The 14,848-nt window shown below is 37.9% G+C and overlaps 1 protein-coding gene across 2 annotated transcripts in view; it reads left to right on the plus strand.

The window, feature by feature from the left end:
• fbxl17 (F-box and leucine-rich repeat protein 17) overlaps window positions 1-14,848 on the plus strand; it is a 343,256-nt gene that overhangs the window by 306,775 nt on the left and 21,633 nt on the right. For both annotated transcript variants that reach the window (XM_088336306.1, XM_088336305.1), the window contains one exon: window positions 2,267-2,409. In XM_088336306.1, coding sequence (XP_088192432.1) covers window positions 2,267-2,409 — 143 coding nt within the window. The remainder of the gene's footprint in view (window positions 1-2,266; window positions 2,410-14,848) is intronic.

Consider the following 14,848-nt stretch of genomic DNA (forward strand, 5'->3'; position numbering starts at 1 on the left):
ACAGAAAATCTAAATTAAATAGAACTATAGACATGAGAAACCGGATAATGAATTATACATGTGGAATAATGTTATTGAACTTTATAACAAGGTTCTAAAACAAAGCAAATGCACTGTCATGTCATGGGTGCACAGATCTATACCGTGCCGCCATCTGGACCAAGAGACTTCAAAGAGCTTTTACTGCATGTTTAGCTATAATTGCTTTTACTCGTGGCATTCTGAAGCCCAGAAGAAACCACATGTGTAGTGCTTGCCCAGAGATATATGATATGTACGGTATGTTTCATATTGTACACATGATCGATGAACATAAAGAAAGATGTATAATTATACGCAAAAGTGAAATATCATCAATAATCATTTTCTTTTACTTCACGCTGACGTTAACACACTTCATCCATCTTTTTTTTTTTATCATTTAGTTTAACAAAGTCTAAATTCATCAAAATAGCGTATGTAATGTATATAACATTAGGGCTCTCGAATGTTTCTGTGTGCACATTTTGAGTCATTGACTTAGGCGCTTAATTGATTGTGTGGCAAAAACAAGAAAACAACATATGACTCTTAAATGATTGTTGTTAAGGTTCAGTCAAAGGCTTGCTCTGTCGAGTTTCCCTCTTTCATTTCACTCATCCCTGCTCTGCCTACCATCCCAATCTAATTATTGGACTTTGTGAGAAAGTCGAGGATCAAAGATCAGGTTGAGAAAATCAATCAACTGTTGAAGTTGTGCAAAAATACCAAGGCACAACAGAGATAGAGACTGTATTGATTTTGCTGTGACGAACACACTTTGAGCGGACTGTATGCAGAAATTAAAAGTGCATCGTAACCATCGCGAGTGTTTGCATGTTAAACATCAGAAAAAGGCTTGCATGGACACTATGTGGTGAAATCAAACTTGATGTGTCATTCAACAATCTTGCCATACAACAGAACAAAAGACAATTTGAAAACAAAAATGCCTGGACAAAATGAGACTCATATATGTATACAGGTGTCATTGAAGAGTGTAGTATTGAATGCGCGTATGCTGTGGAAAAGGGCAGTTAGCTGTTTGAGAAATTTGGTGACCGAGTGCCAAAATGATAAACATGTTTGCAACTGGATGCCATTGGCGCCGCACCTTTTTCCTCCAAAAAGCGCCCCACCTGACGGCAAACGCAAAGTGCCAAACACCAGTGGGGTCGCACGTGGTTGGTTAGCATAGTAACTGGCAACAATTAGTTTATAATAAAATTTTGCATGAGACTGAGCAAACTTTTTATTTCGCCATACCAGCACGTATTATAATTTTGGTCACATTTGCAGGATGGACATACACCTTGCCACTGTTTTACAAAAATTGTGATCCATATCTTATTTATTGAATTATTTTGACATGTTTTTCATTGCACTACTGTTATGATGCACTATTTTTCATTGTACTTTTTTACCAAAGAATTGCACAACTAAGGCCACTCTGCAAGCACTACTCTGAAAATATTTTTGACTATTTATTCTTCCATTATTTTACCTCATTTTCCTTCTTTCGGTCTTTAATACAAGTGTCATGTTTAATCTCATTGCAAACAATGTTCATTGTTGGTATCAATAGCAGTAAAGACAATTATGTTCCATTATAAAGTAATTATCGTGTCAAGAACTTGGGAGGCATATTTGTCCAGCAACTCTAAAATAAAAAACCGACACCGTTAGACTGACTAATACCTGGATTCAAGTCAGAATAAGGATCATGTAAAATGAATGGGATTATACATATCTTAGCAACTGTATGTTGTTTGAGAAAACAAATGTGAAACAATAACAGTTAATTGAAATCATTAACCAGTCCAAAATTATGTCTTTAGACATCATTGTCTAGTTGTCATCCGACTGGTAATGTGTATGTATGTGTGTGTGCCCCCAAAAAAGTCTCTTGAATGCTGAAAATTAAACACTGGCAGGGCGCTTCGGCATCGGGCCCAATGCTAACACTGCAGTACATTCATCTTGCGGCAGTCTAAGCAAGCGCTGGTGTATGAGAGATTTGTGCCAGCAGAATGTGTGCGATATCGAGGTGTTGTATAAACGCTAAAATAATGTGTCTCGCCTGGCCACACAACTAGCACCGGTTTCATCTTGAATTTCAGACTGTCCCCGCGGGAGTGTGAATGCTGTTACATTTGCATGAGAAAGGTTAGTCAGACTAACGCCTTTTCTCATTTCTGTGCCTCCTATCTCTCTGGACCTTCCCCAAATTCCCTGCCTGTGTCGACAGCACTGATAGCCATAGGCCAGTATAGCAGCACCATAGAGACGGTGGATGCCGGTTGGTGTAAGGACATCACGGACCAGGGTGCCATGCAAATCGCTGAGAGCAGCAAGTCCCTGCGCTACCTGGGCCTCATGAGATGTGACAAGGTAACAACACTCACGTTGTTGCAATATTCTACTTTAAAGGTACTGCCAAATTTTAAAGCATGCAAAATGTGAGGAAATAGCACTTGTTTTTTGCAGAAAATCTAATCCAAGTATTTTGTGTAAGAGAGCATTTTGATAACCGCCTGCCTTGTCTTTGACTCTCTGAGCTGTGACGACATGTGAGTAACACTGGCACCCTAGAGAGCCATTGACCAAATATGAGTGTTTGAAGCAAAGTTTTGGTCGTGTTTTTGGAGAATACTTGGGCATTGTGGTGCAGCTGGGGCACAACATTAGGCGAGCAGCCAACAGGGGGCTGACTGGCCAAAATAACACATGGAGAGCTAACATGGGCTAACAGGGGAGCTATACAAAGCTCGCGTTTCTCTCAGCCTTGGCAGAGAAACGCCAAGCTTTCCAACCTAAGACACCCAGTAAGCACCCAGGCTAACCAGGAACCAACATTAAAAGCGGCTGCAGCAACTAACGTGAACCTTCACGGAAATAAACCGATGGACACGGTAGGCTAAGATAACATTGTGTGATGCTAATGGGTGCCTACCGGGAGCCATCAATGAAAGGCGACCCCTGCTTCAGTTGAAAAATGCAAGGCTGTCCGACCACACAGTAAGCAGCCCGGCTAACCAGGAACGACCACTGTGACAAACGTGAACACAACATGCCCAGTTCCAATTTCTCAAAGCCGAAATGAGCTGAATACAATCGCTGTTCACTATAATCACTGATTGTATCGGACCTGCCTCATACGTTGTGGAAACAAAATTCCGCCAATTTGAAAGTATTGTGTTCCTTCAATGACGTCACAGCTCTAGAGTAAACTGGGCAAATGGGTGTAGTTTAGTTTAAGACTAAAATTCTCAAGTCGCCTGTGGCGTGGAATATTTTGCAACCAATCTGCATGATTGTGGGGAGGAACACTTCAGGTTATGTGCCTAGTTAGAAAAAAATGATCTTTTTGGATACCTTTAAATGAACTTAGCAGCAGTTAGACATTGTAAACATTGATATATCGTATGTAAGATTTTTTTGATTTAGTTGTTTCCATCCTTCACACATGGATACCATCCAAAAGTCCTGGGAAAGCAAATTATATGAACTATGCAAATAATGGCCCACAGCCTTGATGCAATTATAGCTAATCAGTGGGCATTCCACCAGATATTAAATTTAAAAAGAAGAAAGTACACAAAGTTATTTTCGATTACCAACCATTTCATTATTGTATTTTTTACTGTATTTTAATTTGTTGATCCAACTATATTTTTACTTGTAAATAAAGAAAGCTAATCCTTAAAAATGATCATCGTTGCCTGAAATATCAATTTTTTATTTTTATAGTATTTTTTTTTTATACTTTTGTAAGTTGCTGTAAAATATTTTGTAAAATGTTATTGAAAATATGTACTAAGATAATTTAGCTCAACCTTTAAAACTAGCAGAATATTCTGTTGTATTATGATTGGATTTTAAGCTTGCAAGAAGAACTGGGAGGGAAGCCAAACCTTAGATAAGGGATTCCAACCTGTTCTAAAGAAACTATCAGTTTGGCATTTCATTTTAGGTCCTGTTCTGAGCTATTTGACACATTTGCAAGGCATGGAATACACAACTTTTTAAAACACTTCTTTTATATCTAAAACCTAATTATCTTCAGCATACTCACTCCTCTCTTTACGCTTCCTATACTTTTTGGATGGACTGTAAACTTATCGCTATAGTGCCTAAACTTTTTACAAATTATGCCCCCTGTTGTTAACTTCCTGCTGTAAAGGAAAGTAGAAAGCTGTTGTATAAAATCACCTAGGAACATAAGAATTCCTCACATGATTCTCCACACAAGTGCCTAACTGTTCTTCAGTCTTCATTGCTCACTGCTGTTTATTAGAATACCGCCTGCACAATGCCAAATTGATCCACCAAATCTCTTAACAAAGCCTACTTTCCTAATGCCAATGCATAATACAAACGCTGTTGATGGGCAAAAGCAAATTGGCATTGCTTTTATCAATACATTGTGGAGTTGTGCCTGAAGTCTGCTTGGATTGACTCCAATTTACCCTAATAAGGACAAACCTTATGGGGAAGTGATGGATAATGTTTGTCTCCTATATAATGCGACATATAGAATTGTATACAAAAAAGCATTAAATGATGGTGTTTGCGTCGCTAGAAATGTCCCTTTTTTGATTTTTCATCTTTCTGTTCTCATTTGGCAACCTACAACATCAAACCGTGTTGTTTCGAAAGTCCACCACTTGCTTTGTTGTTTTAATGAGTTGGCCAGAGAATCCATTTTCAAATGGTTTCTTTATAAAGTTAACCGGATTATGCAAAACAAAATGCTTTTCTGAAAATTGGAGCCAAGGACAACCCTAACAAATTATGGATACGATCTGGTTAAAGGTTTGGCTATTGAAATTATTTTTGAAGTTGAATAACTCATGCACCAATGCCACCGCCAGCCTTTGTCACTTTAGCATTGAGAATACATGCATAAAACCTTGTGGCAAATACATTCAGAGTTATTACAGGTATTGAATTTTAATGTTGTTTTCAAGGGTTGAAACGTGCTTGAATTTTGGATGAAGTGCTTGCAAATGTTTGAAATTGTTACCATGTTTCTCAGCAAGTCTGCTAAAAAATGGCAGGCACTGCCTGGTGGCTTTGCTTTACCATTGCATTTCCTCATCCCTCGTGATTAACAGAAGCTGGCATTAGTTTGTTAAGGCTACTAAGCGTCATGACCTCTACAGGTCGTGTCCAAGAAAACAGCATGCTACACCTAAACAGTGCACAATTAAATATGTATCACTGCAAGGATTACGACGTATCAATAATGGATATTTAATATCGGCCATGCAAAAATTATGATCGCATTCTTCAGTGATAAATTGTAATGGAAAGAACTTGCAGCAAGTGAAAATGTAAGCTACATATTGGCATCCTTTTGGCCAACAGATTTGTCTCCAAAATGTTTACCCATTTATTTTTCAGATTCACAAATATTTTACTCAAGATCTAAAAATCATATGTCTTGATAATTGCACAAATAAGATTAAAAGATCACATATGTAAATCGCAGACTTATTTGTGGATCTGCAAAATACATCATTCACACTGGATTCCCTCTTTTAATTGTCCTGGAGAAATTGAAAAATTGGCTTTAAAAGTGCTTAATAGTGCTTGAATTTGGCCATGAAAAAGGTATTTAAATCTTGTATGTTGTATCAAGCTTTGCTCACAGCTACAACGTTAATATTACTAGTGTGTTTTTACTATTAGTCACAAAGGTTTTAACGTGTAACTTAATGTAACTTTCCACTTTGAACGCTGGATGCTTTTTGGCCTCATTTGTATATTTCACAAACAGCAACAAGAGGGCAGTTAGCATGAACATAACTGTAGGTGGATTTTGGTTTCAGAAATGAGTTAACAAGAATAAGAAAATAAACATTACTTGCAAATACAAATCCACCAACACAGGCAAATCTTTTTTTATTTCAAACGTTATTGGGGCACAGATAAAGAATGCGTTGGTCCGCTTGTGTAACAGAATGTCCAAGACACGTTTTGGAAAACACATCACACCCATTCAATACTGCGACTTATATATTTTTTTTTTCTGCATAAATTTGAAATGTTTGCCTTGTGTTACTGATACACCCGAGCAACTTATATTTCACCATACAGTCGCCCTTTGTTTTTCACAGTGGTTGCGTTCCCAAAAAGTCATTCTATCGTCAAAACTCGTAAAGTAGAAACATTTATTTATCAGCTATCAATAACATACCATGTATACGACTGTGAGAAAATAAAAACTATGAATTTACTAATACAAACACAGAACACATAATTGCAGTTTAATGAATGGTATTTATTGCCGGTATACAATTGTATAACATATTTGGAGGGCTTCTACTTCGAGTGTAAGAAAGTGATAAGGAAGAGCAGCCGGCTAGCTGCGCGCTAGCATTGTAGCATCGGGACCCTTCAGTGGAGCTTGGTCACTGTGATGATTAAATTACAAGAGTCATGAATGTAGTTATTTCCCAGGAGTTGTATCTCCAGGTCGTCCATTTCATGGGTAATAGTTCTAATGTTGGTGAGATACAGGCTCGGCAGGGGTGGCTTATTAGAGTTGTAACATCGTAGTAGGCTGGACCTGCAGCCCCCGACTATTGTTTTCTCTCCCAAGGTGGCCTCAGTCTCTTCTCAAACCCATTAACAATCCACAAAGCACCCAGTGGTGAATACAATGCACTATGAAAATCCGTGACATATTGAAACCATGAAAAGTAAATCGGAATACAGCGAGGGATTACTGTACCACCCTTGAAGGGTTCTGAAATATTGATGTGTGGCTATTAGGTGTTTTATACATAAATAATATACATAAATACATTTGCAACAAGATTTTGGGTTGAGGTTACACAATTGGTTTTCAGACCCTTTTTTGTAGCATTAATGAAGGTTTCTGCATTTGAAAGTGGTGCAGTGGGGAAGTTGACTTACTGCAGTCATTTCATAAGGTCTAGAACTCATATATTTTTTCCGTCATTATAATATGGGTTATATCTGGGGCCCAGTCTTGCGCTTGACCCCATGGATTTTTCTCATGAACAAGCCCACTCCGATAATGGATATCGTTCAGTGAAACAAGAACACAGGTCCCGTCGTATTTATCTGTTTGCATTGTTGTAAAATTAAATGTACGAGGTTCTGACAGTGACCCGGTGTGCAAGGTCTCCGCAGTGAAGCGGTGCGCTCGGTTACCGTTATTGCAGACAGGAATGTGTATCTATCATATTTATCTGAGGGCAATAAAGACTAACCGCATTACATAGCAGGTGATTACTTAGATTCCATTTTCATTTGCTTGCCTCCTGCTTGGCTAACTGCGTGACCCGACAATCGATAACCGCAGCCTCAGTAATAAAAAATGTGTCACGGAATGACCTACATCTGCAGCGGAATAACAATGCTTCCTAGTTTCTTCCAGAGCGCCGTGTAAGCCAGGATCACATACCTGTGCGCATGTTTACCTGTGTATTTATTTCCCGAGTTACTCATTGCGAAGCCTGGAAAACTAAACAATAAACGATTATGCTCTTTATGCTCAGGGACGCCAGGCCTTGCAAAGCAGTAATTGGTCGAATTAGAGTCGAGATGGACTGTGAATTGACCAAAGAGTTTTATGGATTCCAAAGTCGTGTGTATTAACGTTCCAAAGTTAAAAGATAAATGATGAGCGTAGTTGACCCCATTTGCCTGCTTGATCTGAACCTTCACATCCTAAAATACAGATTAACACTAAAAAGCGCTGCCTCACCCATGTTGGAAAAGATCAACCCACTCGAATTGGGGCTTTGCAGTAATGTTGAAGGGGCTTTGCTGCAAAGTTTGAGGAGCCAGAAGGCCAAGCTGCTGTTCGCGGTTGTTGGGAATCAAATAAAGAGAAATTGCTTGTTGTTAAAGCGAGGTCACCACGAGAGTTAGAGACCAAATAAAAGGTGTAAAAAGCTGAGGGCCTGTGTCCAAGTGAGAAGAAAGATGGAGGTTTTCCCAGAGAGCACGTTCTTCTTGCTTTTGCCTTTAATTCCTACTCTCATTTTGCCCACCAACATTATCCTCCTCTCAAAAGTACCTTCAATTGAATATGTTGCGTTTCACTATTAGCTTTAGTGTCCACTGGTATAAAGTTAGACCATTTTTATGAATGATAGCATTTGTGGGATTTGATATGTAGTTTTAAACACATATTTTTAGGATCAATTACAGGAGTTGCCCTTGGTGAGCGCAACACTCAAAAATGTGTGTTTGTAGCTTTCTTTTTAGGCACAGCACAAAAGAAAAAAAATCAACTGCCTAACAAAACGAAACAATCAACATATTGGCACAAAAAACAGCTGTTCTACACAACAATACAATACACAAACATATGGCCAAAGGGAGTAGGCTGAACCTGAAGCTTTTAGGTGCCTACCCTCATTCTTTGCAGGGAAGACATATTCAAAATCAAGCTAACATAATCCTACCTATCTATACTGTATCTTCAGCGCGCTAAGAACTTTTACATTTTCATTGATTAATATCTCTAACTCCACTCAATATGGCTTGTGTAAAGAAGAGGCGAGCCGTTTCTTTTGAATGAAAATGGAATAAGAAAGCATGATGCGGTTGAGAAAATAGTTGGATCAGGTTTTTTTTTCGTCCATTGTCTACCACGGAGGAAGGACCTCTTAAAGGTCATCTTCCAAAAGTAATTCAAACTCAACTTTATCTTTGTAGAGCATATTATTTAATGAAATATTTATTTTTCAGTATAAAACAATACATGTTACTTACACAAGCCTTAAACATACTTATATAAACCCTAAACATACAAAATATAGCACTGAAGCGACTTACAAACAAATTCAACTTACGATCATTCGTAAGTTGGGCATCGTCTGTATACAACAATGTTAAAAAAGAATATCTGACCGTATTGTAGTGAGCAGCAGTTTCTGCAATCACAAGTTGATGGAAATGAGCCCATCTAGTTAGTAAAATCTCAAGGGATGCAAAAGGCTGAAGACAAACAGACCTCACGTGCTAATGTACAGTATGTGTTTCTTTTTCTGGTTCATGGAATAAATTGAATTAGTTTATGCATTCTACAGCGCATAATGTGTTCTGTTATCGTATTAACTAAACCATTCATTCATTTTAATATGTATTCATTAAAAAGGTCAGACAATGTCCTCTGCTGAGATGACTAATAAGCTTTACATTATATTTGAATAAAAAGACGACATACCGTCAAAATAACTGCTTGGCATATATTATTTGTTTTATGATATCAATTTAGAGGTGCTTGAGGGTAGTGCGTCTAGTTATTTCAAACTACAAAAATGTGCTGTGTTAATAAATGTAATTTGCATGTCTGAATTTTAGTGATGGTTGCGATACGGTAAGACCCCTTACTGATTACTTCCAGCATGTTGTCTTGAGGGACAAAAAGAAAACAAAGAAACTTGAATCCAATGCTCTCAAATTCAGCAAATCATCCATGCACACCTCTAGTTTAAAAACTGAAAGGTTTTTTAGAGAAAATAAAGTTGAAAAAAATGCAACGTCATTTACGCGCAGGCAGAAAAGGGGCAAGGTGACTGTTTAGCCAATAGAAATGCAGAACACAATGCACAATGAAAATCCGTAAAGTAGCAAAACCGCGTTAAGTAACCAGCAATACATCAAGGGATTCATGTATTCATGCATTGAAACATCAATGTTAAAACTGGGTTCGCACAAAACATCTGTGGGAATCCGTTGTTCTTTCCATCAGGTGATCACAGTAGGGACGTGTCCAATTCGATGGCAAGGCTAACTAATCTTATCACTGCACTTAATTTCCTTCTGGGAAAAAAAGAACACCCAAACTGCTGCCTGTTTGTCTGTTGCACAAGGTTCTCATGGAATGAAAGTCTTGTGCAAATTACGTGGCATTACATTTATTTCGGCCACAGTGTCTCTCATTCATGTTGACAAATCAATTGCTCCCCTCCCATACTTATTGACCTCACCATTGCTCAAAGTAAGTGAGACCTTGCTACATGCAGCCGCTCCGTATTTCTGTTCTTTTACTGCCCGGCACTGGATGCTTAAATAACTGGGTATGTGATGCCAGCAAGTTCCCTCAAGTGATATTCTTATTTCCTGTTAGCTCAACGTTTTATCATACCATTAAATGGAAATAGGAGTCCAGGAAAAACAGCCTCACCCTGGAAATTAATATTTGAATGACAATAGATTTCAAAACAATGCTGGTACAATTAGTGTAATTTGTAGTAGTGTTTCACCGAAAATCTATGGCAGATAATTTCCTTAATTTAAGGAAACACGTTTTCTTGCTTTTCTAGCCTTTTTTGTGTTTAACATGTTTTAAACTAATACATGTAAACCTAAATATTTTGCTCTTATTTTACACATTGTTAGATTATTTCTAATTGTGTACGCCATATAACACTGTGCAGGGGGAAAAAAAACAAAAAACAATTTAGAAAAACTTGTTTCTTGTAAGACTGATCATGTCTTGCCAATTTTGGCTCTAATCCAGATCGTCTCGGTCAAAGGTAGCAGACGCGTATTCCATTATATATTGCATTGTCGCAGTACACCAGTAAATATTGTCCTCGATCAAGCTTGTGTTGGACTGCATTTTGTATAGCGTTTTTAATCTGTCACTGAAGATCTCCAAAGTGCTTCACGATGTACTTCACACTTTACCCATTCACGCACACACGCACACACTAATAGCCAGAGGCAGCCAAGCAAGGCACCTACCTGTCGGGGTCCTTAGGGGTTCAGTCTTGCCCAAGGACAATTCCACATTAAACTTGGAGGAGCCGGGAATCAAACCAGCGACCCTTCAAGACGACCACTCTACGCCCTGAGCTACTATAATATATAATAATATCAAAATAAAATAAATAAATAATCTATCAAATAATAATTAACTGGTTTAGACAAATTATAATTGTTTTTGTTCCATTCAGTCTGTCTTGCTGTGGGTAAATAGGTGTTGTGTTGTGTTTGTATTGTTTGTTATAGCTTAAAAAGGGGAATTGCAATCATTGATAAGGGGAGCCATTGACTGAGATTGACTGGTATGTAAGCATACATTTTTTTGTTGAAGTATAATTTTGTAAAATGTATTTTTACAATATATTTAGCTAGTTTTTCCAAGTTGATTGAGCGTCATTTAATTGTATTTCTTTGGTAATTTTGTTAAATGTTTTGCTTACTTTTCTGTCATTTTTTTGGAATATTTTCCTGTTAAAATAAATGCCAATTTTAAATATTTGAAAAAGTATTTTTTAAATATGAGTTTTCTGTAGTAAAAATACTACAAATATAAAATCAGGCTACTATAAAATTAATTTTAAAAATAAAATCAAATTAGAATAAATATTTTTATTATTTTGTAGTCAATAAAAGTATAAAGAAAATAAGAGATATCAACATGAGCAAAGTTGTGTGTTGTTTATTCGACTCTTTCGCATAGAGTGCAAGCGATGTGATTTTTTTATTGGTTCTTTTTACCTTTTAAAAACTCAAATACCGTACTTTCCGCACTATAAGGCGCACCTAAAAGCGTAAATATTTTACTCTCCTGGATTTACTACACTCACGGATATAAGAAGACCATGGATGCACATTCTTATTGAACACAACGACTTCGGTGAGCTACTCCGGCTATATATTTTCCCTGTATCTTGTTTCAGACTGAACTCGATGTTTCTGTGATAAGCGGTGCAGATAATGGATCGAATGGAGTGTCTATTTTTAAATTAAACTCAATTCCGAGTGTTTATTGTCATATGCACAGTAAAGTTGCGAGCGAAAAAGAAAATAGAAACTAAGGAATGGTTGGCATTTCTTGAATCCCAAGACTTTAACCTTCCGAATTATATTTTGAACGATGCATTTGAGTGACATCGTACGGACACCTCATCCGCACGTGCCTACGACACGTATTTGCTTCTTTGCAAGCTTTCGGAATGTTAAGGGGGTAATAAGTTTGACTGAACTATCTGACTGTTTTGCCGACGTTCCCATTGTAGCGCCTTATAATCCGGTGCGTTTTATGTATGTCAAATATAGGACCAAAAACAATTTTTTCGGGGTGAGCCCTATAACCCGGTGCGCCTTATAGTGCGGAAAATACGGTACCTTTTACATGCCTTCAAGCAACCCCAGAGGTAGTAATACCCTTGTTGCAAAGCACTGTTCTAATTGATGCAACACATGATAAGAAACAGTTTGGACAGCAAATATTTGTTTAGCTCACTGAGCATCACTTTATATACATCCTTCTGGAAAACATTCCACCGCGAGAGGATCTTATACCATGTCAGCTCTTGTACTAAACATAAGTGTTTGTACTGCAAAAAATAATTTGTTATAAACACTTAAAGTACCTGTCTGGGGGGTAGTTATTTCTTGCAAGAACAATGTTGACACTGTTTGGGAACTCATGCAAATAATCTTAAACAAACATTTATCTTTGGACGATTTCCTGTCAGGAAGTATATGCCACAAGGATATGGAATAAATAAATGCACTATAACAGCTGAGAATGCAACAAAAATACATTTAGCATTTCATAGGAAACAGTTTGCCAGTTTTCACGTCGACGTAGACCGGGTGAGGTTTCGGTGCTGGTCCCGTCACATCGACACATAATCTTGACAGACCGAGTCAGCACCCTGCCTGGGCCGACCCTGGGATTCGTTTGGAATCGTCCAAAAGCCAGGAATGTTAATACGCCAGCTGAATGTCACAGGACCCGGAAAATATAAGATTCGTTTAGGAACCGCTAACAGGATCCAGCTGGCGCAAGTTGCGCCGAGCCGTGTGAAGGATCGATTTGCAACCGTCACAGTTTATTCAAACTCGCTTCCGTGCCGTATGCAATTTGCCGCCAGGCGGTTCAGAATCGCTGAGACCCGAAAAGAATTCCGTTGTTTTTTTTTTTCAACCCTGACCTACCACAAGCCCCACGTCTATTTGATTGTCAGAAAATGTACCTAATTCGTCTCGCTTTTTGTCGTGGCTGACTATATACGGTGCTAATGCAGCGTCTGGTGTTTTTCTTGGCCACACTCACGTCACTCTGTGCGATTTCCTTTTGTGTTGCGCAGCTCAGGAACGCAACATTCCATTGTGAGGAATCTGTTATTTTCAGTGAGCAAAGCTCATAATGGAGCATTGAAAACAGGGCCGGCCTCCGGGTCCCTGCAACAGGCGTCCTTGGTCCACCTCTGATGATAACACCTCTGCCTTCAGGGCTCTGAGCACCACGCGCTGACAAAAATGCCACCCGAAACGAATCACATAAATTAACTTTGTCTACTTGCAGCTTTAAATTGGTCCTGCTTTTTTGATGTTGTTAAAATAAAATTAAAATACTTCACATGAAGGGCCTTAATGTTTAAAAACTGTTTCTTTCCACTTGGTTTTTTCCTCTGCTAAGTAATGAACCATATGTCAGTGTGTTTAAGTAAAATAAAACTTTCTAGCTTTTTTGTGGGCTCACTTCATCTTTCCACTAATGTACTGGTGTTTTGTTCAATACAAAGACGCCTCGCTATTTAGTTTTTCGGTTGTTGCTGGTTCACTGTTTCGCCGATTTTGTTCGTGTTCTGTACTCTGTTTGGCTAAACAGAGAAAGATGCTTTCTCTCGCCAACAAAGTTTGAACTCTCCACCTGCTAAACCTACTCAGGACCCATATGCGGGTGTTTGGCGTTCTGTAGTGGGAGACAAAAAAATGTGATTTCTGTCTGACAGAACCGGAAGGTAAATGCAGTTTTCCATAATGGCGACATGGTGGCGGCAGAGTATCAAGTAAAGTGAAGTGGATTGGTGCATAATTCAGAGAGTTGTGCAATAAAACTACAAAATTGTTTTTGATATTATACATTTTTTGTTAAAAAAATAATAATTAAAAAGTACAGAATTTTTATTTCATGAGTTAAACAAATACTTGAGCCTATAGATTAGGTTTGTTTTTGGGTAAAAAAATAATTAAGTGAGTAAATAGATAAATGTTTCTACTTTGTGGGTTGCCATGTTTCGAAGGAGTTCTACCCCCTATTATGTGTGATACTCGTGGGATTATTGTATTAGCATTTAAACCTCCTTTGGATATCACATAAATCCAACATATGTCTACTCAAAATAGCCCACCGTCATTTAAGTTTGGTGGTTTTTCAGAGTGCAAGCTAATTCAGTCAATTCTGTCACCGCCATCCCCAAGTCCACACAGGTTGTTTTCTAAGTCCCAAGGCGCGTGTTAAAAAAACACATCAAACAATATTACTTCTGAAAAAAAAAAAATCCTCGTAAAAACTGCGTAAGAAATCGTCCCAAAAAGATTCCCCTCACTGCCAGGTCTTTCAAGGACACTTATACAAAAGCCAGCCTTAAATTTTGAACCATGGTGGACAGTCCAGGTGGCTTTTGCTCTTATTTGATTTTTTTTTTCTTTTTTAAATTATTTACCTACGTTCAGAATGAATCAATAATGTACATTGCACACACATACTGAAAATTAAGTCAGTTATTGGGCTAAAATAAATGAACAGCTTGTAGTGCATTTATTTAATTAAAAAAAACAACTTGTATTCATATTGTTCCTTTTTTTTTTTTTTTTTCGTCGAAAGACATGAATTGCTCAATTTTGTTCTACCAGTTCTAGAAGATAATACCATCTTTTGTAGCTGCGCAAGGCAAATTGATATGACTCTCCAATAGCGATTTACAGGGAAGATAGATCATGAACTTGTGCCCGAAAAACACATCAAAGACGAAAAGTCGCATTGAATCCTCTTAACTATGGATGCTTGGCCAATTTCAATTTAAAGAAAAAATAA

This window comes from Urocampus carinirostris, chromosome 5 (assembly GCF_059441175.1).
Source record: "Urocampus carinirostris isolate Australia breed hairy pipefish chromosome 5, RoL_Ucar_1.0, whole genome shotgun sequence".
NCBI lineage: Eukaryota > Metazoa > Chordata > Actinopteri > Syngnathiformes > Syngnathidae > Urocampus > Urocampus carinirostris.